At 47.5% G+C, this 25,340-nt stretch overlaps 1 protein-coding gene across 10 annotated transcripts in view; it reads right to left on the reverse strand.

Moving 5' to 3' along the window:
• MAP4K4 (mitogen-activated protein kinase kinase kinase kinase 4) overlaps positions 1–25,240 on the reverse strand; it is a 170,973-nt gene extending 145,733 nt beyond the window's left edge. For 5 of the 10 annotated variants that reach the window (XM_055701204.1, XM_055701198.1, XM_055701197.1 and 2 more), the window contains exons 1-2: positions 24,335–25,239; positions 23,833–23,898 (exon numbers count right to left, since the gene is read on the reverse strand). In XM_055701204.1, the coding sequence (XP_055557179.1) occupies positions 23,833–23,898; positions 24,335–24,391 (123 nt within the window). In that variant the 5' untranslated portion in view covers positions 24,392–25,239. Of the gene's footprint in view, positions 1–23,832; positions 23,899–24,334 lie in introns of all 10 variants that reach the window. The other 5 variants (XM_055701200.1, XM_055701196.1, XM_055701201.1 and 2 more) reach the window with 3 other exon arrangements.
• Between the last annotated feature and the right edge of the window lie 100 nt (positions 25,241–25,340).

Below are 25,340 nucleotides of genomic sequence, written 5' to 3' on the forward strand. Positions count from 1 at the left end.
AACAAAGCAACACTTTGCCACAGGAAAGTAGAGAAAGATCATTAATAGTTACCACAGTGTTTCTTGATTTTTCCTCTAGTCTATGAAAGGAAATGTTTTTTTCTTAGCTGATAAGCCCAAACCATCTCTTGCCTACAAACCATGAGGGACGTACAAGTCCTGATAAAGGAGGGAGCTCTCTGTTCCCATCGAGCACAGTATCCACAAAAGTATTCAACTGCCTGTGTGCCTCAGCTCCTCACCGTGGGTAAAACTGGTACCTATAAACAGCAACCCCCCTGTTCACCCTGCCCTCCCCTTGCACCCCTCGGCAGTGCTGAGGCACCCTTCTTTCCTGAAAGTGCACCGTCGGGAGGGGGCTAAAGTAGGTGTGCTAGCATCCTCGTCTCCCAGGTGGAGGAACTGCCATTAACAACCAACCCTTCAATCTCTCTTTCCAACAGTATTCCAATATTCTTAGACGTGCAGATTTGGGACTTCTTAGAAAACACTGTCTGTGATGACATACCACACAAAGCCGCACGCATCCTATCATCTCCTTCCCCAACCAATCAAGTATTCATCCATGCAAAGTACTAAAATATCAATGAGAGTGTAGTATTAATTCTACCAAGATTCTACAGCACAGTGGCTGGAATAGCTTTCGGGGGATGGGAGTTAAGGGATCACATCCCAAAGGAAGAGCTTGAATCCCAATTCCCAGCTAGCCAAGTGCTCTTGTTAACATGCTACAGAAGCACCACCAGCATTCCCTGCATTCTGTAAGTGCTCACATCGCTGCTTTCAGGGCTGCAGAGTCCTCACACAGAGACTGACCTTCTGTTGCCCAAATGCAAGTCTTAAACTCCAGTTACAACCCTGTTGCACACAACTCTCACGGCTCTCTGGTCAGCAGGCTGGTTTTGTTAGATGCACCTTTCAGGCACCTACTCCCCCAGAACCCTGCAGGGGTGCACAGTTTGCGCTGATGGTCTCACACGATAGCAAAGCATTGCCCACAACCTCGTCTAGAGCCTACTTGGGGTATAATCCAAAACCAAAGCAGATATTATGAATATATCATTAGGAAAAAGGTGGGGAAAGAATCATGAGGGCTTATGCTGCCCAACCACACACCTCCCTCAAAACAGATAAGCATAATTAGTAGAAAACTGCCACTTCCCTTATCATTAGAGGGACTTTTCTGCTGGGGTCAAGTGGGGAACCCATTCATGGGACAACAAACCGTATTTTGCTCCATTTGCCTCATAACTGGAAATTCCACCCAGACTTCCCAATTTATCAAATCACTGGCTACCGTGCTTCCCATGCCCACAGTAGAGTCAATACGCACACGGAGGGAGACTATGATGAGCAAGAAGAACCAACATCCTATTTTCCAGTTCCCTTTTTTCAATCAGTGTGTTTTCCAGCCCCGCTCCAAGCGATGGTAGCCTTCTTCAGAGCAGAATAAATCCCCTGGACACACAGAAGAAACCGCCAGGCAACCCCATTTTTAGCCCAGGCCCAGGAATTCTGCGGGGCTTCGGCAGAAGGGCACGTGGTGCAGCAAGTCCTATAAACCTGGGCTTAGAGTCAGCAGAGGCCCAGCTGTGACCTTAAAAATGGATTTCATGAGTAATTCAACCTTGACCAGTTGCACAGCCATACGTGGGCTAGGCGCAGCGTGTTCAAAGCAGTTACTGGATGACTATTATCAAAATGAAATTGGCACCACTAAACTGCCTATAAGCAAGGGCAACAATCAGTTTGTACCGATACCATTTGTCATGGCTTTTACAGATGAAAGTTAAAACAGGCCAACTGCACTTCCAGGTGCCACAGCACAAAGAAAGAGAAGACTTGCAAAGACCACCTCAAAAAAAACCGAGTTCGTATTGATGCACATACCTACATTAATATAAAGGAGAAAAAAAAAAACCTTACTCCATCACGCACAAGTCAAACATTGTGTAAACAGCTGGACACTGCATTTTAAAAGTGCATTAGGCAAGTGTCACTAAATGGCCAGGGTCTTTGCAGAAGGATGCTGTGCTTGTCAGGGGTATCCCTATGAGGTTGGCTTGACATTGCCTTCTCAGAGGAAAGGAGAGCTTGCTTGAGCAATTTGCCTAATGCTGAATCTATTTTAAGAGCAGTGACCCAGATCTTTGTTTTGTCAGCAGATGACTTGTGTAACAGAGATGAACTGACAAGGAGTTAAACCAGCACTGGGCAACACCAAGGTGCTGATGAGCATCGGCAGAGGCAGGTGATGGAGGAAGACAGCACCGCCAGGCTCTTCCACCTGAGCTTAAGCTTCCAAACCTGCAGTCAGTCAGAGGATCATCATCCATAGCTAACATAAGCCCAGACACAGATCAACCCTAATCAGCTACGTGACCATGCCCCTATAACCCATACCCATGCTGGGAGCATCTTTACCATGGCTGTCCACAGCAGCAGAGTCCTCTTAAAACACTGCTGGCCTCACAGCAAGGAGCAGAGTGAGCCAGAGCCCTTCAGCAGGGTGTTTGCACAAAGCAAACGCATCCTCTACCCAAGCATATGTAACCTCCCTGATGTTTCCTGAGAAATCGGGATTTGCCTGTCTCTGCCCGAGGCAGGAGGTAAGAGGGAGATGGCCGAGCCAGTGCCCGCAGGGGAGCCACAGGGGTATGAATCACTCCATCCAAACTCACCATCGGAAAGAGCTGTGGAGCTGAGGAGACACATAGCCTTGACAAGTATCGCTAGACACGTGTCTGATCTTAAGCATGCTTTTTATTACTGGTGATTAACACACAACTGAGCACTTGGCAAATCTGGAGGGGAGAGACGTCATGGAAGCCCTGAGGCTGAGGGAAAAGGAGGGTTGCTAGCAGGTGGCTGGAGAAGACCAAGCTACTTAGGTGGCTTGTAGCCTATTTTTTGTCTGGGAAGGTCTTTTGTTTTAGCTGTCTCCAGTAATTCTTAAATACCTACAACTACACGGAAAACAGACTGAAGAAAGATTAAATTCCAAAGTACTGAATATTCCAAAGGATGGAGAATGCAAAACTCAGAGACCAAGAAGATACCATTAAGAAAAAAAAAAAAAATCACAGATAACATCTCCAGAAAGGGTCTCTCAAGACTCAAGCAGCAACAGACCTGGTCAAAACAAGCAGAAATGGGGAAAGACTGTCAACTTAGCCACTAGCCTGCACCCCTAGCCAGGTGAAAGTATTTTCAACAGCCTTGCTTTATACAGGAACGTATTGATTCCTCACAACAAAATATCACAATTGTTCACATGGGATCAGTGCTTTCCCTTAAAAATTTGTGCTCTTGCTAGGAAAGATAATCGCACTGTGAATAAGCAAACTAAGTTCTCTCTGTGGTGGATTTATTTTTTTTCCTTACCCTCCGCAGTACAGAGTCTGCCAGCCCAAAGCACGTGAGTGATAAAGCAGCAGCAAGAATAGACTGTCTGAAACGACTACAAGCAACTGCTTATGGCTGGGCTTTTTTTTTCCCCTTGACCTCCCTCCTCCATTCAGTGTTTTGGGAACACCGCCGCACTGCCCGACATAAATCACATGGGGAGCTAATGCGGGTGCATCTGCTCAGCAGAAATTGTCTGTGCCCGTGGCTCCCCAGCAAGACAAGTTTATCCAAGAGCTGGAAATGCAAAACTGGGAGCAGGTGAAAGGTCCTCCTTAGCTGGGAGTGGGGGGAAGGAAGCAAACAGGCACAGCAGCTTGTGGCACCTACGTGTTTACAGCTCTCAGACAGGCAAATATCCTCCTAACATAACTCAACAGGAGAGGAAGATCCAGAACCCTGCTTTAAAATACAGTGAGACGATCAACCTCTCTCCAGTCCGGAAAAAAAAAAAAAAAACCAAACTAATATTTTCTGACCAACAATAAAATAAAATAAAAATATCCCAAAGAAAATAGGAGAAGCAAATGCTTCCCTGCCACTCTTCCCACCATCTCTGGAAGCACTGGCTGGTAACAACACTATAGCAAATTGCTGCCAACACCAAAGAAAGAAAGGGTTCATTAGAAGCAAATACGCATGCTTGCACTTTCAATAATAGATTTTTAATAAATATAGGCAACAGCAATAAAACCAACCTCACGCTAATACAAGGAAGTTAACTGAACAGTTCTGAGGCAACAAATTTCAGGACCAGAGCTTTCTGGACCTTCCACAGTTGGAAACGCAGCCTTACGGCTAGCTCCGCAGGGATTGCTCTGCCCATCACCAGGACGTGGCTATGGCCAATTATACCCAAGTGCTCATTGCACAATGAAAAAGGGTCACGACGAAGAAAAATGTCAGAATCCTGCAGGCTTAAAAAAATCAAGTGTCATTAAAACCATGCAGAATTCAAGTCTACTACAGTTTTATCAAATATTTAAAACAGAAAACCCTTAAGCATGCCGCTGTCAACTGAGCTTGAGAGAAATGTGCCTCTCTCCTAGCGTATGGCTTAATCTGTTCCCAGGATGCATTTCTTTACTCAGTAATTTCAGTTTAAACAGAAATGAACTGTGGATGTGTATTTTAGCTAAATGACTGCCTTTCTTTAAACAGACCCTGGTTAAAGGGGGCATTAACCTCCTCTCCCTCCGCCTGTGCAGTGCCACTTATCAGTGAGATGAAGGACTGTCTTTTCAAAGCACACCCTTTAATCCTTCTGGTGCCTAAATGTGAAGCTCCGCCAGTGCAATGCCCCCGGAACAGGACGTGTGTGTCATGTGTCGTCGTTGTCGTCGTCCCCCCCCCCCCCCCCCTCCCGCCCCACTCTAATCTTCAATCAATTCCAGCATGGAGAGCATGAAACACAGCAGGTCAAATTCAGCAGAGCAGGACAAACTGGATCTGTGTCCAAGGGCAGGAGTGTCTCTCTCCCGAGTTTGTTCTAGCAATCCAAACACTTCAAGGGGTCAAGTTGGAAATCTGCTGCAATTTAAACTCTTCCCAAGAACATAACCCGCTTTTCAGCAATTCCTGCATGGGATGGGTCCAGATCAAGACAGGGAAGTAAGCAATTCCCAAGTAGTCAGGTGCCTATATTATTATTGAATTTGCCATATAGGAGCAATTAACAATGATCACAGCCTTTTGCCTGCCCAGTGCTCAGCACAAACCCCTCTAAGAAACACATCTACCCTGACTACCTGCTATTTTTCATCCAGTCAAACCTTCAAGAAACACACTGTCCTAAAGTAACCATATAGCAACCTATACCTTCCCTTACGGCCTTTTCAGCCTGCTAGTACCGTACACACCACATCTGAACAGTTTTCCCCTGGAACCGGCACAGCTCCTCGGCAAATGAATCTCTGTCCAGATGGTGGTCTCAACAGAAACTCCTCTAAGTACCTCCTAATACCTAAAAAATCAGACTTGGCTCAAGCCTCCCACAACTGTCACCTCCTTGGAGATCCAGGGGGGGAGGGGGCGAGCGGGCGGGGAAATCTTAAAAAACAGCTTGAGTGACAGATGTGATCGTGGTTTTCCTGGGGAAAAAAGGTTATGTGAACACATTCAGAATTGCAGATATCTGAGCAGTAGAGTTTCAATCTGTATAATTTGTTGCCTGCCACTCCAGAGGGACCACTGCATTATTATCCATCACTTGAAAGACTAAATTAGGATACAGCAGTTATCAGCACATGTTAACGCTGGAGAGGAGATGTACATCACCTACTTCTTCATCTCCCACTGCCCACAACATGGCACAAGGCCACAGACACCCACCCTTACGCACGCCTCAATTCATCCACAATGTGAGAAAAATCTGAATAGATTTTACTTCACCCGGTAAACCTGGCAGGCTGGGAAACTGTGAGTATAATAAGCCTGGCATGTCCCCCAGCTCTCCCACCCACTCCACTCCTGGGGAGGGCAGGAAAAGCAGCCCCTGGGCAGTACAGTCGGAATCTGAGCAGAAGGGCATGCAGCTCCCAAGGGAAGAGCATCACTCCTGTGCAGGGAGTGGATGGCCCTGGCTGCATTTGGGGAGAAGCGCAACCAGCAAGAAAAACAGTGACTAAGCTCCAGGCTCCACGGGCAGTCTCTCGACATCTAAATCTTCTCCCACCAAACGTTATTATCATCCCGATGAATTAAATGAACCATTTCTTAAGGCCGCGATGCCCACACAGTCTCAGGGGGACAATCACACAGGCTAACCCACAGAACCAGAGACGGGATGCGGTGGCAGTCCACGTGAAAGCTGCAAGCCAACAAGCTGAAGTCAGACCAACGGGGATGACCTGCTCCCCTCCCTCAATTCCCCCGCTCCCTTTTCTACCAGCTGCCTAACACTTACAGTCTTACATACTACCATTCAGCATTTACAGAGCCACCAGACACCTCCTTACACCTCAAGGACTGGGAAACATAATTCATGTACACTAAATGTCCTACAGTGAATTGCACTGAGCATCTAAAAGTGACATAAAATTTTGAAAAGCCAGAAGCACTGCAACGAAGCAGTTGCAGCTGGGTGGCAAGGAGCAATGGTACTTTCCCAGATGACAGGGCTGGTAAAATACGTTGCAGAAGGAGAAAATTTTAGAAAAGGTTGTTAAAAAGTAGTTGCACTAAAATTTAAACCAGTCCTCCTCCTTTCATCGAACTGACAGAATGTCTTTTTTACCTGCCACACCCAACTTCAAAATAAGCATCAGCTAAACTATGGTTTATCCAGCTCAGTGCTGCATTTTCCCCCCTCTGAATATAATTAACAGCCACCTCCAGTTTAAAAAGAGATTCCTTAAACCAACAGCTGCATCAGAATCAGCACTGAAATGCCTTGAGAGCTTTTGCTTAAACCCACACTTCGAAAAGTCATGATGGAGTTCATTTTCGTAAGTCTGAAGACAGAAGAAAGTGAAGTGTTTTGCTAAAATTTGTTCTGTGTATGTGTAAGAAAACTTCCCCCTGGAAATGTGCTTTGCAAAATCATGCAGAGAAATAGCATGAAGCCATTCTCTTTGTAAAAGAGCAAACCGATTTGCAGAGGGTGGGTTTGAGGCTTAAAAGGGCAATTCAGAGATAAGGAGGCACTTTCTGTGTTTACATGAAGAGTTTCCCAGACCTCTGTAAGACACCTGTCCTGACCATGTCTCCACACCTTGGTCAAAACCTTTGCTTTGTTTCCACTGTGCAGCAACACATGCATCAAGTAGCTTTGTAAAAAAAAGAAAAAAAACCAAGAACCCCAAACAAAACAAAAAAATTGCAACATAGTCCACTTGGTAACTCAGTAGACAGGAGGCTGTACTGCTGCAATGGATGCAAACAGTGCTGAACTGAATGCACTACTGCCTATCCCACAGCTGGGCTGCACCTGGATTAAACAAAAGTCAGAAAACCACAGCAAGCCTTGTAGTCAATGAAAGGCGCCTGCTTCACTCACGAGGATGAGCTGAGACCCAGTGCTTTTGTCCAGCACCAACCACGAGGAGCTGCAAGCCCGTTTTTAAAGAAATTTACAGCAAACTCCACGATGGTTTGCCATCACAGGCACAGAGCAAACGCTGAGTTTTGTTCCTGCACTTTTTGGGAAGGATGCAGACGCCTGTCCTGGGAGCACAGCACCACTGCACCACTCCCCTGTCCCGCAACCCTCTTGCCCTTCCCACACCGAACAAGTCCGTTGTGCCCCATTTCTTCCCTCCTCCCCCCAAAGGGAGAAACAAAGGGCAGCAGCCTCCAACAGCTCGAGACCAAGGGATCTGGGGCTTGGTTTATTACATGCTTAACGGAGCGCTGAATTACTGGTGGTTATTGCCCGGTTTAACTGCTTTCCTTAAAAGAGAAACATGAGCAAACAAGCATGTGTCATGAAAAAGCCCCTATTCAGACAGGAGCTGACAAGAGAAAGAGTATTCAGGGTTTATGACGGCTTATTAGCAGTTTTGCATTCAGGCACCAGCTGAGCTTCCAGCAAAGACTAATGCAAAGAAATCCCCACCTTGTCCACCACCTCCTCAGGAGGCTTGTCTAGCCCTGGATTTACTGCCCAAGGTTAGCAGACACTAAGTAACCGAGGCTTTAACTATACGGACCAGGCATGTGTCCAGGGCAGCTTGCCTTGTCTAGACAAAGGCTTTCAATGCACTTCAGCTAGCATGTACAAACCCCCCACCTTCAACCCCAGCACAGAGAGCAGCCCTGGAAGAGAGCATCCCCACAGAGCTCCTCTAACCACCGCCTCTGCCATGGGGGAACCTCCGACCTTTAGGTGATGGCACCAGAGTTTTGTCCAAAAGATGGGGAGGGGAGGATAATACATCACCCCAGTGGAGCAAAAAACAGACCTGAGACTATTTTCCTTCTCTTTTTATCTCAGCTGACAGGTAACAACTGTGATCCCTTCTGCCTCCACCTTGCAAATAGACAGCACTGCAAGCAGAGGTAACTGCAGCCTTGGGCACACATCTTCCCCGATAACCGACAAAGAAGGGGTTTAATAGGCTTTCTCCACATGGAAGCAGGGGATAGGAGAGGAGCAAACAGACTCTGGCACTCCCATCTAGCTAGTCATCTATTTTTCATGAATCTTGTAAGGATTTTTGACCCGTACCCCAAACCAAAGTGCAGCTGAAGTCAACCCTGAGGTTGAAAAAGTGTTGAGGAGAGGGTAAAACGGATGGAGCCTCATTTCTTCAGAAAGCCAGAGTAAAAAGAGACCACAAAAAAAGATCTAAAGAAGGTACAGAATGTGTGTGGAGAAACACATTGATGAAAAAACAAACAAACCTCACTCATCTTGGCAGAACTACAGCCAATACCAGAGGTCATGCGGATTTAACCATATCCTTTCTATTTGTTAGTTGCTTTTACACCAAAAAAAGAAAAAAAGCCACAGACATGCCTAGAGGAAGAAATGCAAAGGGTGATGAGTGTAGAGTTTAGAGGAAGGGAGAGCATCAGGAAAAATTCACCCACATCAGATGAGTATCAGGGGAAGAGAGCAAGGACAAAACAAACTGCAGAAAGGGAAGTAAACCTGCCACCGCTAAAAAAAGGACAAAACCAGAAAATTCATTCTATGAGAAGAGATTAAAGAATAAGTTTAAGACATGAGGCAGTTCCAAAAAGCGGTACTTCTAGAAAGAATTTTTCTCCTAAGCCTGATGAGGGAACATTGTCTCAAACCAAAAACGTGCAAGCCTTTGCCCACACAGCTCTAACCGTGAGCTGCAGAGCCAGGCTGATACTTAGTCTAGTTCCACTGACTTGAGCAGATTGGGCCTGATCCTGGACAACCAAAGCCCTTCTAGCTTTAGAAAAATAACCTAAACTAAACCAAAATACACCTAAACACGGCAGAAGAAGGATTATCTCTACCATACGCTTATTCCACCGCACTTCTTTTTGTCTCAAATGACATTTACGCATTTTAAATCATAAATATACATGCGGTTTGCATAATCTGTTAAGGGTATTACTCCTGCTGGCCTAAAACAGCAAAGACATTCAAAACATTTCCCTCGAAACATTCAAATCATGAAATCATGTACTTGTTGAAGAGAAGTTTGGCTCAGGCACTCACAAGACATTTTCTGCTGTCACGCAGAATGGTTCCTGATACTAGGTGGTTTTGCTGACGGCTGTGATTCAGACGCAAGTCCCTAGTCATTTCAGCGTGTTGTTTTTATCATCTTTCAAAGCTGTCCATAGACACTATTGAAAGAAACCCACAGAATTCAGTGCAGCAGAAGCAAACCAAATCTGCACCTTGCAAAGAAACTCTGGACTGGGCATCCTTGGAGCAGCCCTGTCCGTCTCTCGGGAAGAACAATATCTCAAGGTCAGTTTATGAACACGGCTCTCTGGGAAACACTCTGTACTGCTGCTGGGTGCACAATCTACACAGAAAAAAAAAAAAAAAAGGAATGGCCTTTGAAGGCGGACAAGCTATTAAATTTTTACTAGGTGAAATGTTTACTGAAATAAATCTAGTCCTTTCCACTGTTGGTTATTATCATAACACATACAGTAACTGACATACAATTAATGGAGCTTTAAACCAAGAGTTCTTGGAAGGAAAACACACCCCACTTTTCAGCTAACCTTGACAAAAAGCCAGGTTTTGGTAAAGTTCAGCAACACACGTGGCTTTATGAGATTCCCCATTTATTGGGCACCTCTCATTCTCACAACAAGCACCGGCTCCAAGCAGAGGTGAGAAGAGGCTCTGCCAAGTCACCACCATCCACCACCACCAACACAGACTCAGGAGCAGTCAAAGTTCACAGCCCAAACTGCCACCCCAGAGGTACCATTCCACCCACACCCTCTCCAGTGGGTTTTCATGTACATGTGCCGTTTCGCATCAGTCAACAGTTCAGACAATGGCACCCACAAAAGAATTCCATCTCCTCTTCTCCTAAGCGTACTGATCCTGCAGGATGAACAGATACTAACAGCAACACGATGCTTTTAATAACCAAGGCTACTGGCTTTGTTTCCAGACTCCCAAGGACTCACAAACTAAACTGATGCCATCTTTACGTATTTGAAATGTTGTTCACATTCCCTTTTCCCATCTTCTCCTACCCGAGTTATAGAGAAAGATTAAAACCCATATTATTGTGCTACTGAGTCAGCAGATTCTCCAGCAAGTCAAGGTACCTCCAAGACCTAGTGCTTTCAGCACAGCTTTGTACTGTGTAAGCAAGCAGGATCCCTCTCCCTGCTGGAATAAAATAACTAGATAGCACCCAAGGCGTTTCAGCTGTCTGCTTCACCTTCCCTTCTCCTTTCCACAACAGGAAATCCCACTGGTGGGGTGCACAAAATAAAGTCTTCCCCTTTCCCGTACAGCCCTGTGCAACCACACTGTATGTATACAAAACAGATTTCCTTACAACTGCAGCACGCACTGACTACACTCTTTGTTATAAAAAAAAGCTAAGAGGAGCAGAGCGGCAGCAGCAGAGGATGCTCCAAAGTCAAACCCTGACCACAGCAAGGACCTGATCTGCAACCTAAAGTGGCAGTGCCAATGACAGCCGTTTCACTGCCACTTTCTGTCTTCCTTTCCCAAAACCCCATGCAAGTGCTGCCATGACGTTCAGTCCATGAGGAGGCACCTCCACACTCAGCAACTAAGCTGGAAAAAAGTCTGCTCAATAACTAACACATTTTTATTCCTGAAGAGGAAACCAGAGCACTCTTCCATTACCTCAGAAGAAACCTAAGGAAAGGTAGCATTACTCAGGACTGATTTACTGCCTCAAGCCATTCAGAAAATCATAAAGCCAGTGACATATAAGACAAGCAACTCATTCACAAGAGCTCTTTGATCTTAAATACAAATAAAATCAGGTCAATATTAAAGATTTTCATTCCTCGCCATATAAGACTTCCACAAAGGCTAAGAAAAGCTCTTCCCATCTCTTCTTTTAACACTCAAGTTATTTAGCAAGTAACATTTCTTTCACATGACTTGAATCATTTTCCCCATATTCACTTGTCATCGCTCCAGAATCTAACTCTTGGTGAGAAGCTAAAATGCACAGGGAGAACTGCACAAAGCTTTTTCCACAGCCCCCAAGGACAAGTCAGATCAGAGAATTTCAATGTATTTCATGTGGGGGAAAGGAAGGAGTAAAGCGCACCTTTCCCAACACTCAGATTAAATAAAAGATTTTTCAGTAATTTGTTATTCAAAGCATTCCAGCGATTTTTAACAGATGAAGAGGAGAGAGCCTATGCTGTCACTATTAATAGGCTGAGACTCTTTCTTCCCCCACAAGACCACATCAGAAACACAGGCAAAGGCGATAATTTAAGGGAGACTGGAGGCTCATCAGCTCCACCAGAGCCCCAACCCCTGCGACACAGGGACCCCTCCGAACGCACCCCAGGACGAGCACACCGGGCACGAGGCGCAGCGCTTGTGTACACGAAATCAGGGAGGTCCTTTACATTCGAGGCTTCCCTGCAGCTCTCCACGCTGCACCTTTTGTTCCTCCTCCTACAACAGTACATTGTTAACTTAATCTGCTGAAACAACAGCTGACTGCAGGATAGGCTAAGGATATAGCATCACCTTACATTTTTGGTTTAACGCGCCTGATTGTGTTCGAGCAGCATTAAAATTTTATTTATTTGCTTTCTAAATCAACCAAGAGCTCTCACAGGCAGCAGAAGGCCCCTGAAGCTATCACTGTAATGTGATATCTGCTCATAAACGTCAATATACCAATTTTAAAGGTATTAACACTGCTGTTTAGTCATGGTAAAATATCCTAATACCTGCCTCACCTCTGTTACAGACAGCAATACAGTTAAGTGTGAGCAATTCCGTTCAGGCCTTTCTGCCAAACTCATTCAAACACAAACCTCACCAACTGCAAAACAGCACATAACTATTCCACCACAAACACAAGGAAAACAAGTAGGGGTACCACCACAACGCTCACTCTATGAGATGCACCTGCCCAGTCGCCCGGGAACACTTAGCCCCTTCCTCTGGGAGGCTCTTAAAAGACATGGGGGTCAACCTGCAAAGTCTTCCTCCTCTTCAGCTTGGGCAAGCATGAAAGCTGATCCTAACTATCACTAAGGCAAAGAAGGGATCTCTCTTGATTAAAGCACAGCTCCATCACATCCAGAGATCTGGACTGTACCCGTCTCACATTTCCTGGTGGGAACAGCAGTTCCTTGCTGTATTTCCCTCCCACATCCTCACACTGAAGTAAAGCACGGTGGGTAACTTCAGTATCAGAGAAGCACACGAGCTCCACTTCCTTCTGTGTTTATACAGGAGATTACCATGCAATCGATAGTTCAGTTTAACAAATGGTGCGCAATACGAAACTTCGAGTACTTCAGGAATATCTGCTGTAGCTGCTGAAGGAACATGCAGTATATTGCCTCAAAAAAACCCAAGTGTTAATTAGAGAAAAGATACTCAGATTTACAACAGATTGAGATTTAAAAATAAGATTCACAACCAGATTGGATTCTACTAGCTGAGCGTACAGCTTTGGAGAAGCAATACAACGACACGGCTGGGGAAAAAAAATAACAAAAATTCAAACAGGTTTGATGGAAAAGGGTATCTTGCAGAGAAGCACCTTTGAAAAAACACCTTGAATATCAGGCACTTAATTGCAAACTCTTTTGATGATGGCGATAAATTTAAAGTATTTTTCTGTAAGTCTCTCCTGAAAAGCAGTAACCTAGAATAAATGCATTCTCTGTAGAAGTATAATTTACCTGAACAGGAGAGACCCCGGCACTTATTGCTGAGGGCACAGAGAGGAGACACGAGGCATTCACTGCTTTTCACACTGATAGTTCTTCTCAACCAGATCCCTCAGAAGTTCTGCAGAAATAAACCTGTCTATATTTAAGTTCCCAGCCTTCATGTAAGAGTGTGGAGACACTAACTGAGGGCAAGCACATTCACCTCTTGATAAATGCATGCAAAACCAGGTCACTTACGAGTCTTTTGGGAAACAGGATGCTTCCCTTCCAGTGATGGGCAAGACTGGTTTTACATGTCATTCACTTTCACACATCCACTTACAAAGGCATCTTCAGTCCTACTATATATCCCACAAAGACAACTGACTGTAGCAGCTACTACACGCATGATACAGAGTAGGGTCAACCTGTCTGACCTTAGACATCTAGAAGACATACAACTGAGACATCTAGAAGACATACAACTGAGACATTCATCCTAAATTCCCATTATAATTAACAGACAAAGACTCAGGTAAAGAGCAACTTATCTCATCCTAGGGTAGTTATATCCAGAGGCCATTCCCCCGTCCTATTTCTCTCCACTGTGAGTCCTACAGCACACAGCTCAGATTTAGACAGCAAAAGGACAGTAGGCAGCCCACCTACTGAAGCACCTTTCCAAAGTACATCCAAGCCACTGCACAGGAACAAGCTATAAATTACTGACCAGAAATACGTATCTGCAGCTCTTACTACAAAATGTATTTTTCACCTATCAGGCCAGCATAAAATAACTGCAGATACACAGCTATCAGGTTTTTTGGAGAAGTACAAAAGATGCTCAGTTAGGGCTTTCAGTCAGCAAACACTGCTGCACCAGTTCCCCCAAGAATTATTTTGATTACTGCAGCAGCACATGCTAGTGGGCTACAACTTAGGGTCCATCAGCATTTCGATTTTCTTTACATACCCCTGCCTGCAAGGGTTTATAACTCAGATACAATCATTCCCTCTCGAAGACAGCCTTGCCAGATGGGTACAGCTGTGCTTCCTTTTAGGTATTCTATTGAATTTTCCTTGTGAAGCACAAAAACTAAGAAAAATAATTAATTGCAATAATGTTGGAGGGTCCCAGACTTTAAGATACATAAACCCAAGTGCAGCATGCTATACTTCACCATAACACATTAAGGCCCGTGGACCTTAAGCTTTCCTTTCCTGGGTTTGAAACAAAACAACCCAGTATCATTTGATAGCTCAAAGTGTAGAGGGCAGGTTTGGAGACAAGTTTATTTTGTTTTGAGCTTATGGTTTAAATTAGAATCATAAACTCTTGCCCACTGTCATCCCCTACGGCTACTCTCACAAAATCCTAGGAAGAAGCAATTGAAACTCCAGGGCTTAACTGAAATAAGACTGTTGTATTTTTAAGACTTTAAGTAATTTTTAACAGTTCCAAATGCAAAAACCCCAAATAAAGTGCGTCATCTTTGAGGCAAACCAGCAGGAGAAAACTATTGCCTTGGTAGTCCTCGGGAAGTTAATAAAACTCAGATTCGGTGCAACCGAGCGTTCCAAGCTGCTGCTCTTCTTTTACCTATGTAAGTAACATACCCTCATTTCACCTCTGTCCTCTGGTGACGCTGCCAGGTGCAAGAACCAGAGCCAACGAGGCCACACCATGGACTGGTACAAGATAAAAACATGGTAACCCAAACATTCAAACCTAAAACCAGCCCGATGTTCAGAGCCCTGTAATGTCCAGTGAAGCTATGAGGAGCTCCATAGGCATACTGGAAAAGAAAACCCACTTTCGGGGATAATACAACACAAGAGTAAGGAGCCAAAGACCAGGCAGATGGGTGTTACGGATGGAAGCGGGGACCATCATTTCCATGCAGAGAGCAGCGCTGGAAGAAGGAAAGCCTTCGGGCAGGTAAGGAGCGGGACAGCACCCACGCCTCCAAAGCTGCAAATGCAAGGTGCCCAGAGGGATCTTTTAGGACTTCCCCAGCCAGCGTGGTCCAGTGGGAAGAGCATCAAGCGAGGGGACCTTGCCAGCAGCCCCAGAGCCAGGGAGTTACTGGGGCGCTCAAAGCACACAGGGACAGAGGAGGAAGCAGGCAAGCGGCCATGATGCACCACCAACAGCCCCAGCAGCCACGTTGCTGATCCCACCCCACAGCAGACCTTCTCCAGGGGCAGTGCTACCTGGCTCCAAGAAGTGTGTGCCTACAGCCCGTGCATCTCCTTCAGCCGCAGGTACAAACCCATGAGTCACTGCGATCCCTGCACGGAGAGCAGCTCTCCTCAACGTGCCATGGGACAGCTCCAAAGGGAGGTGACGAAGACATACCAGATAAGCACTACAATACCAGTATAACTGCATCCACGTTAGCAGTTTTACCACACTAGCTGTTTTATTACTAGACAGGCTGATCAGGACCTGTCAGCGCTTGCAGTGTCCTGTTTGTATAGCAATAATGACAGCTACTGTGGCAGAGCAACCCAGGGAGGCACAGCTTTGGTGGGAAAGAGGCTTTTTTGCCAGGAGTGTTAAACAATCTCCCCCAGAAGACATCACTTATTCTGGCTCATGGTCACAACACAGCTAGGTGGGCTGAGGGAGGTCTCCTCAGCTGGGACCATGCTGAAAACTGCAAAAAACCTGTGCCAGTAAACATTCCCCTGGTGTGCATAAGCCCAAAGACTAGTGAACTGCCATGGGTAAAAGCTAATCTCTTTCAAATACATAATATTTTTTAATATAAATTATATATGCTCATGCATTTCTGCTGACAATTAGGCTGTCCCTTCCTTTTTCTTATATTAAGCACTTCCACTACTTTTTGTTTCCCACAGCTATGAACAGCCCACTAATTCATTCTCAGCATTTAAGCCAGCTTCTCCATCTTCACCCTCTCATTTCCTCTGCAAATTCACCTTCAGTAGATGCTTCTCTCCAAGCTGTCCCACTATCTCTTCCTAACTCCACATCTTCCCATAGATTTGGTCTTTCACTCGTCAGTATGATGCAAGATCAAGCAGGAGGATGGCAAGGGAGAACCCCAGGGAGATGTCAACGCCCTTCACGCCTGCTACAGTTGAGTTGCACAGGGCACTAGAAATAGGAATTAGCTGCACCAATTTCTAAATAAAGTGGAGAAGCTTACTCCATCCATATGTCTCTCTGGTCCCTATGTGCCTCAGAAGCGCAAGTCCTCTGCAAGGGTAAACATCTCCATTCCCCAGTCTCTGTGATTTCATCCTTCTTCAGTGATGCTTTTCACAGGCTTCCCAATCAGCAGCAAATTAAAACCAACACCACTGAGGTCAAAAGGTAGTTAGTCAATACATTCAGAACAGCAGATTTCACTCTGCTGCAGGACGGCCAAGCCCGGGACAGCAAAGGACTGCTGCCTGCAGGACTGTCTTGGCTCCCGTCTGTACTCGTTTCTCCTTCAGAAGGCTGCTCTGTCCTTTTTCTAACACTGAAATAGGTACCACAGAAGTAAGGACTGCTGATCTCCAAGGCCACCCCGGAGGAGATACATCAAGCCTTCTCAGGACAGGCTGGGGACCAGGGACAAGGGTTAGGTGGAGGCATTAAGAACTTCACAACAGCATATTGACCATTTGGCAGCACCCCAGAGTTTCTAATCAGTGTCATGTTTTGTGCCTCTGTACAAGTGTTTCACACCACATCCAAGGCAGAAAATAGACTTTTGAAGTAATACTGAGATGCAGTGTCAAAATCTCCAAGTCTTGTACATTCAAAGCTACCTCAAGGTTCCCAGGAAGTATGCACAGTGGTGGGTTTTTTCCTCCCCCTTCCCATAGTTGCCTAATTTTAGAGCCAACTATCTTTTCTTGAGCCTGTGCCGACCTGAGAAACAATTAGGGACCCACAATGCTACATACGTAAGGTATTTGATAAGAAAACTTGTGCGAAGCTATGAGATCCCCTCCCAAATCTACCTCTCATTCAAGCAAGTTGAATTCTTTCCACCACTTTCTTTGGACTGGGACCTAAAACAACGCCGCAGATAAGGATCTTACTGTAACTTTTAACTACAGTCAAGCTCTCATTGTGTAAGTCAATACTACTGAGCTTAAATATCAGCGTCATCCAAAGGCAGGGAGAAATACTTCTGGCAGAGCCAGAGTACACAGTCAGAAATGTAAAATGGGAAAAACAAAAATACCACTTTCCTCCAAGGAAAACAGGTCTCGAGAACGTAGCTACACAACCTACCTGGCTGAAATCACTCTTGCAACAGAAAGTACCACTTGAAAAGAAGATGACTAGAATATAATATGTATACAGAAACACACACTCGACCACATGAGAAAAGTCAGCTAGCATTCTAGTCCAAAAATTTATACTAAAAAATGTATATGCTGAAGGCAGGGAAATGCTAAGGGTGAACACCTCTTGTAATGCTGGATTCCCTTTGGGGACATTCCTCGACATCATCCCCCAGGGTGGGCAGCGCAGATATGCCATCATCACAGAGGCCAAAAAAAAGCATTTGTGCACGCTACTGCCAAGGCTCTGGTGCCTGGAAGTTGGTAACATGTCACCAAGTTTTCCATTACCAGGAGAAAGCAAAATAAAAGCAAGGAATGGAAGATGTATGTTCCTGGTTTTCTCCCCTCCTTTCTTTAATATCCCTAAATTAGTAAAAATCCCTACCCCACACTTTATGAATAAAGCTCACCGTCCCCATGCCTGGAGCGAGATGCAGAAACCTTTAAGAGGAAAATAATCCGCCTCTGCAAGCCCAGGGAAGTGACCCCTTCCATTGCCAACGGGAAGAGAGCACACACAACAAAAAAGCAAGAAGAGAGTACGAGACTATTTCAACTGAAATTTTATATTTTATATTTTTCAACTTCAGTTGAAAAATCTTCCTACAGAAAGCTGAAAAAATTTCCTAGGAAGACTCTGGGCTGTATTTTGTTACATCCATCACCTCGAAGCCCTGCGCACACACCCAGAAGGTCCCAGAGTGCCAGATCCTCTTCTAATTACTCCAGGAATAAGGAGTCCCTGCCCCAAGGGCCTGCATTTGATTTAAGACAAGATACAGAAAAAAAGAAGTTTTGACAAACAGACAGATGGACTGGGGGAGGAAGAACAAGAGGGACATGTGGTTACCCACAATTGGCAGGTTTTCTTTTCTTTTCTTTTTTTGTTAATGAAAATAAATATCAGTAATCCCCACTGGCCACCTGCCTAGCTTTTGTATATTTACTTAAGAAGGATTTGGGTGATGGAGAACTGGTCAAAAGTTCAACCAATTTTGAGGAGAACAGGGGAGAAACCATCTAGCCGCAGGACCCAGAGAAATGCCAGTATCTCAGCCACCACCTGGTCCTTCCCGATCTCCCCAACAGCAAACTGTCCCTTTGCAACACAATACATGAAAAATCAGAGGAGGAAGGGAAGAAGGCCAGTTCATACTTAAGAGAGCTGGTCTGGACCAGTTTCTGAAAGCCAGTGACCTCACTGATCCTCAGTACAGTTTGCCTTTATAGCGATAAGACTGGAATTGTATTCATGTTTAACAAAATCATTTGAATCCACAATGATGTCCCTTTAGCAGTGTGAGAAAGAAAGGGGAGGGGGGGGCAAAAAAAATTCAAATGCATTAGTACAGAATACCAAGCACTGTCCTCTCTTCCTACCCCCAACACAGTCACCTTGTAAGACAAAAAGTCCATTAAGACAAAAATAGAGTGTCCTCAGCGTGGGAAAACATTTATCCAAGTTTTAATTTATTTTCAAATCAGCATTTAAACGATCACATCTTACATCATTTCCTTTTACGAGCCAGCAGTTAGACAATACACATCGTTTACATACAGTTTTGGAAGGCTGCAACATAAATCAACAAAAGCAGCCTTCACTATGAATTAACTATTACAAGGCTCTTAGAAAGCCACACCATCCTGTGCTGAGGGCAATTAGGAGTATCATCCCCAATTCCCATCCTTCTGGTGCACTCCTGCTATGCCTCAGAACTCGCACAAAAACATCCTTCCCCCCAGTCACTGCTGCTACAAGTGAATTACGATGTCTATCTGTGAGATGTAACAGCACATTCACAACAGCTATTTTAAAGTGTTAGCTGTCTTTAAAAACACATATACATGCACACCCAGAAAAACCCACAGAGAAAGTGACTGAGCGACTTAACACCATTCAGTCTCAATAGCAAATGTGTCTTATGCCTCTATGGACGATCAGCTGGTAGAGATCTGAAAATTTGCAAAGTATTAACCAATGCCTTTAGTTCACGGGTCATTTTTGCATTAAAGAAAGAAGGAAAGCAAACACCCAATTCGAATCTTATCTCGAGGCAAATTAAGGGAGTGTTTTCATTTTGTGTGAGCCAAACTTCAAATTAAGCTTACTACTGGATGTGAAAAACTAAAAACTAACCACAGCAATGCTAAAAATGCTTCTCCACTATTTGCAAAATTTAAAAAAAAAAAGCAGTCCTTAAGGCAGCTAATAATTTGGTAAGCTGGCTACAAGTTCTAGTTACACCACAACACTATGATAAAGTGGGACTGAGTTCAGAAGGAAAGGAGACTGGAGGCACAGCCATCGCACAAGACAGCGGCATGCACAAGAAGCACAATTACAGGCTGACACCTTCTTCTGGCTGAATTCTGTGCTGTTCACATCATCCCCTGCATGCACCTCACTAGTTCAAGGTGGTACTCCAGGGCTTAGAAGAGGGCTTAGGGGCCTTGAGCCCCAGGTGGGTGCACTGCTCTGCCAGCCCTGCCTACTGCAGGCAGCAGGGAGGCCAGGGGGCTGCTGCAGGCAGCAGGGCAGGTGGGGTGGGCAGGGGGCTGCTGCGGGCAGGGGCTGCAGCGGGCAGCAGAGTGGGCAGGGCTGGCAGGGCGCTGCTGTGGGCAGGGTGGGCAGAGCGGGCAAGGGGCTGCAGCGGGCAGCAAGGGGGGGCAGGGCAGGCAGGGCTTTGCTGTGGGCAGGGTGGGCAGGGGGCTGCTGCAGGCAGGGTGGGCAAGGTGGGCAGGGCACTGCTGTGGGCAGGGCACTGCCGCGGGCAGGGCGGGCAGGGGGCTGCTGCAGGCAGCAGGGCGGGCAGGGCAGGCAGGGCGCTGCCGCGGGCAAGCCCGCACATGCCTCTCGGCTCCCATCAGCTGACACCAACCTGTTGAAGGGAAATTTCTCTCTCCAAACTCCCGCAGAGGCGTGGGGCTCCTTAAAAGCGCTCAGCTACAGGCTCGGGGTTCCGCAGCCAGTCACTTCTTCATCAGCTCCAAGGGAAATCTGCTCGCTGCACTTCGCAAAATTTAACCCTTTGCTTTCTAACTTACAAGCGAAGCAACTTGCAGAAGCTTCTTTCTTCCTTCCTTCTGTGCCATCACTCTCAGATTCTGAACCAACAACAAAAAGGCAAGCAGCTCCCTGGCCAGCCTTTCACTCCCAGGATGGCAGGTGAGCAGCAGAGGAGCTCTGCTCTGCCCCAGGACCGATGAGCCCCATGGGCAAAGGTTTCCCCAAAACACCCCGTTTCTTTCAGGCACCCAGGGCTGGGAAACCTGGGGCTCATTCCCCACCCCCCTATTCGCTGCCCTGTAACAAGCTCCTCTTGAAACGCAAGGCTCCTTCACACAGCAGAGGGGTAAGCAAGGCTGTGAAGATGAAAATAATGTAAACTCTACAGACTTTAAGGAAAGCAGTGGAAAACTTACTATTTTGGATACCTCACCGCCGAGGTCCCGGGGCCCACAGCACACTCTACAGAAGCCACCCCATTCTGTGCCACAAAACCCCAGGAAGATCCACACTGCTGTGACAGGGAGTAACTCCACTTGCACTCAGGTGCCAAACAAAGGGCTGCCCTCGTATTTCATGCGCATATACACATCTATGCACCTATACAGAGCTAAATAAACAGCTACAGTAGAATTATCTACAAAAATACCATTAGCTGGCTAGATCTGAGCTCTTTCCAGCAAGCTCAGCAAAGGCAAAGAGGAGAAAAACAGGACTTATTTTCTGCTTTTCAACAGGTCGGCGCCGTCTCCTTCCCACCACCACCACCGCTGGAAAGCAGACTCCCCAGCAAGGCAAAGGACCCATCAGCATCATCGCCGGGGTGTATGAGCTAGACAAAGAGATAACGTCATGCCCTCTCCCGCTCCCTCCGTCCTCCCGCAGTGGCAGGTAGCCAGCCAATCCCGCTCCCGGGTGACATCATCGCCGATGCCATACACGAACGTGGAAGTACATCAAACCGGGGCTGCCCCAGAGATATCGGGGTACAGCTCCTCAAAGACAGCCTACCCCCCGCCAGTCCCTGGGGATGGCGAGCCGGTTAAAAGGGAAATAAAACCGTCTGGGAAGAGGTAGTGCAAGGAGAGGTTGCTGGGTAAGGGGAAAGCGGAAGGCAACAAGCAAACACAGCGTAACCACGTTTTTCCCTCGGTTATGCAGTTCCTCCGAAAGCCCTCAAAACATACACAGTTTCATCCTGGGGCATCCCTGGAGCATTTTTCCTAACAAAGAAGCAGCTGAGAAAAGTTAAATACTATTGCACTGCTATCGCACTGATACTTTTTTTTTACGTAACTGCATTATTTTAAGAAAGAGAAGGTTTAATCACAGCAAGGATGTTTGTTTGTTTATGTACAACCCTGTTAGGCACCCACATTTTAAGACTGTACACAAATGTGGACAAACGCCTAGGAAGCAGCAGTGCCAACGCAGCCTTACACACCTGTCAATCCACCACTGTCTGACAGGCTCTACAGCAGCGTTTACCTATTTCGTTTATTCCTGGCACCCAAACTACCACGCCGGCAGTTACCAGGCAAGAGCAAACATTGCCCTGTCGTCTCACCAGTGAGGAAGTGCAGGGGAAATGTCATTAGACAGGCAGCAAGACTAGTGCCCTGACAGAAACCTCCTGCTGCTCCCCCTGTTATCTGAATGACACCAATGCCCTTAGACCTCAGGTGTTCATTCACTCTTCCAAGTCAATACACGCATGTGCCGAGTTTCACTTCTAATGCTAACTATTCCAGGAGAGTTCGAGGATACTTAAGGAAAATAAAATTTTAAATTTCTATTGTTAAACCACCGAGGACTTTGCTCATCAAGTCAAAGCATTAACAAGTAAGCCAAGAAACAAAGCACTAAACTGCAATAATTAACAGGAGAGTTTCAAGTCACACATTCGTGCCCTACTTTTTTTTTTTTTTTTTTAAGAAGGACTCAGGTGATGCAAGCTCTGGAAGCAGGATTACAGAAAAAAATTAAATGGTGTCATTTACTGTCAGAAAAAGAGCCAGAAAAAAATTAAATGGTCAAGGTGGTGTCAAAGTACAACTTCTCATTCATCTGCCCCCTTTCCTCTAACCTTTTGAGCCACCCTTTTTTTATTCCCCAGCTTTCTGCCACCAGCAGCACCCTCGTTATTCCACTTCTAGTCTTAAAATGCAACTCGCACACTGCACAGACACTACTTCTCCATCACCAAGGCTGAGGTTCACACCCTCAAAACAAACTGACATGTATTTCATCTGCAGAAGAGACACCAAAGTGCTTTATTTAGTTACTGGAGCTGCAAGCAGCAGTTATCTTGCCATCAAGGAAACTCACCAATTATATTGCCTTGTTTATAAGAAAAAAGAGAAAAGAAACAAAAACAAACAAAAAAACAAGCAACCACACACACTTTGTTACTTTCAGTTACCTATCCTTCCCTCTGCAAATGTGCCTTCCATTTCTACAAAGTTTAGGGCTACAGCCTTCAGTCTTTAGCCAAGTATTAACTGTGTGAATAATTAGTCATCCTGGTAGCTAGCACTCACTGCAGTGTCATGCAATCTCAAGATTTGTTTGTTCCACTGGGGGGGGGGGGGGGGGAGAAGTAAGCTAGTTTCACACCCACATGGGCACTCTCCGCTTTCTGTTTTTCAAAGTCATATACTTGTCAAACAGGTTATTGTGGGAATTCTGATTTTTGATTTTCACAAAATCAGTTTCCCCACTTCGATAGCTTATTGTTGTCTCCCTGCCCCCGCCCCCCGCCCCTGCCACTGCACAGCACAGCACGGCGCAGCGGGAGCAGATGCAGCACCACTCACCCCCTTACTCGACAGCTTCAGCACTTTGAAGGTTTTCCAACAAGGAAACCGGGTGTCAATTTTAATGAAGGCCAATGCCTTTGTCTAAAGTCACCGCAGCAGCAGCAACTTCCATGAGGACTTCCAGCAGCAATTCTGAATAAGCCCATGGAGCTATTTGTATAGTCCGAGCACAACCTGACAGCGCCCACTCGGTTTGGTCATTTCGAGGAGGGGGGCAGGGGGGCGAGTTGGGGGGAATAAGGACAATAAAGGACTATTTCATCATTCCAGGATGGGTACTTGGCAGAGCCATCTATGCCCCCCTGGAAAAGCAGAGGCCAGGAGGCTGACAAACTTGTCACGGGCAGCAACAATGACAAGGACAACATTTTTATCACCCCTAACCGTTCCGCTGGCCACCGCGGGCGGCTCGCCTTCAGCCGTGTGCTCAGCCCGGCAGAGGCACCGGCTACACTCCAGGAAAATGGCAATAACAAAAGGATAAGAAATTCTGCCACAAACCTTGTAGACTTGCCCGTACGTGCCATTGCCAACCACTTCCACCAGCTCAAAAATCCCAGCGGGGTCCTAGGTGGGGGGTGAGGGGGGAAGGGGCGGTGGGGGGTGAGGGGGGAAGGGGCAGAGGGGGCGGGGGGGGTGGGGAAGGAGAAGAGAAGCGGGGTTACGTTTTTGTCAGGCGATGGCTGCTGGCAGAGCCCAGCAAGCGAGCCGGGCTGCTGGCGGCGTGCAGCTGTTGCGCCCTGGTTTTCCACGCACATGCCAATACATGCAAACAAAGGAAAAGCAGCCCAGGGCCGCGCTCCCCCCGCCCGCCCCCGCGGGGCTCCCCCCACGCGGCCGCCGGCCCCCCACGCCCCGGCCGCGGCCGCCGGCCCCCCCACGCCCCGGCCCCGGCCGCGGCCCCGGCCCCGGCCCGGCCGCTCCCACCCCCGCCGGCCCGGCAGCCCCGGCAAGGGGCGCGCCGGCCCCGGGGGGGCCCCCGCCCCGCCGCCCCGGCACTCACCCGCAGGGAGGAAAGGTCGATATCCACCAGACTTTTTGCAGGAGAATCGTTCGCCATTTTTCCCGTCTCCTCCTTTTTTTTTCTTTATTCTTCTTTCCTTTTTATTTTTTCTTCTCTGTTAAATAACAGCGAGGCCGCCCCCCCTCCCCGGAGCAGCTGTGAATTGCGCGGAGCTCCTCTCCTCCCGTCAGCCCTTCCCTTCTTCACTCCAGCCCCGCCGGGTTGAAACTCTTCAGCATTGGGAGGGGTTGGCGGGGGGGATGATGGATAGATAGATGGATGGTGGGAGGAGGAGGGGGGAGAAGGAGGTGAAGGAAGGGAAGGAGGGAGGGAGAAGGGGGTGCTGCGGTCCGTATGTCTCCCCGCGGCGCGGTGCGGTGCGGGGCTGGGTCCCCCCGAGGCGGGCGGCTGTGCCCCGGCCGGCCGGTCGGTGGGTGGGTCGGTGGGTGCCCGCGCGTCCCCGGCGGCAGCGGGCTCACACCATGTCGCGGCGGCGGCGGCAGGAGCGGCGCCGGGGCCGGCAGCCTCTGGCAGCCTCACGGTGCGCCCCGCGCCCGGGCATGGCACGGCACGGCCCGGCCCGGCGGGGCGGCGCTCACGCCGGGAGCCGGCAGCGGCAGCCGCGGCCCCGCTCTCGCATGGAGGGGCTCACGCCCAGCGCCGCGGCGGAGCCCCCGCCGCCTCCAAGCCCTTCCCGCGGCGCTGCCCTCGCATGAAACGGCGCCGGGCACCGGCGGGCAGGGGCTGCGCGTCCCGGCGGCGGCGGGGCACGGGCGCGGGGCTGGAGCTGGGTGCTGCGAGCCAGACAAAGATAGCCGGGGAGGGGGAGGAGGAGGAGGAGGAGGAGGAGGAGGAGGAGAAAAGGGATACAAAATATACTGAGAGCGGGGAGGGAGAGAGAGAAAACAGCTCCCCCTTCCCTTCTCCAACAGGAAAAACCGGCGGAAACGCGCCCGCACCAAAGCACTGCTGGGTAAACTCGCGGGGAGAGAAAGGGAGAGGGAGG

This window comes from Falco cherrug, chromosome 2, assembly GCF_023634085.1.
Source record: "Falco cherrug isolate bFalChe1 chromosome 2, bFalChe1.pri, whole genome shotgun sequence".
In the NCBI taxonomy this organism is placed as follows: Eukaryota; Metazoa; Chordata; class Aves; order Falconiformes; family Falconidae; genus Falco; species Falco cherrug.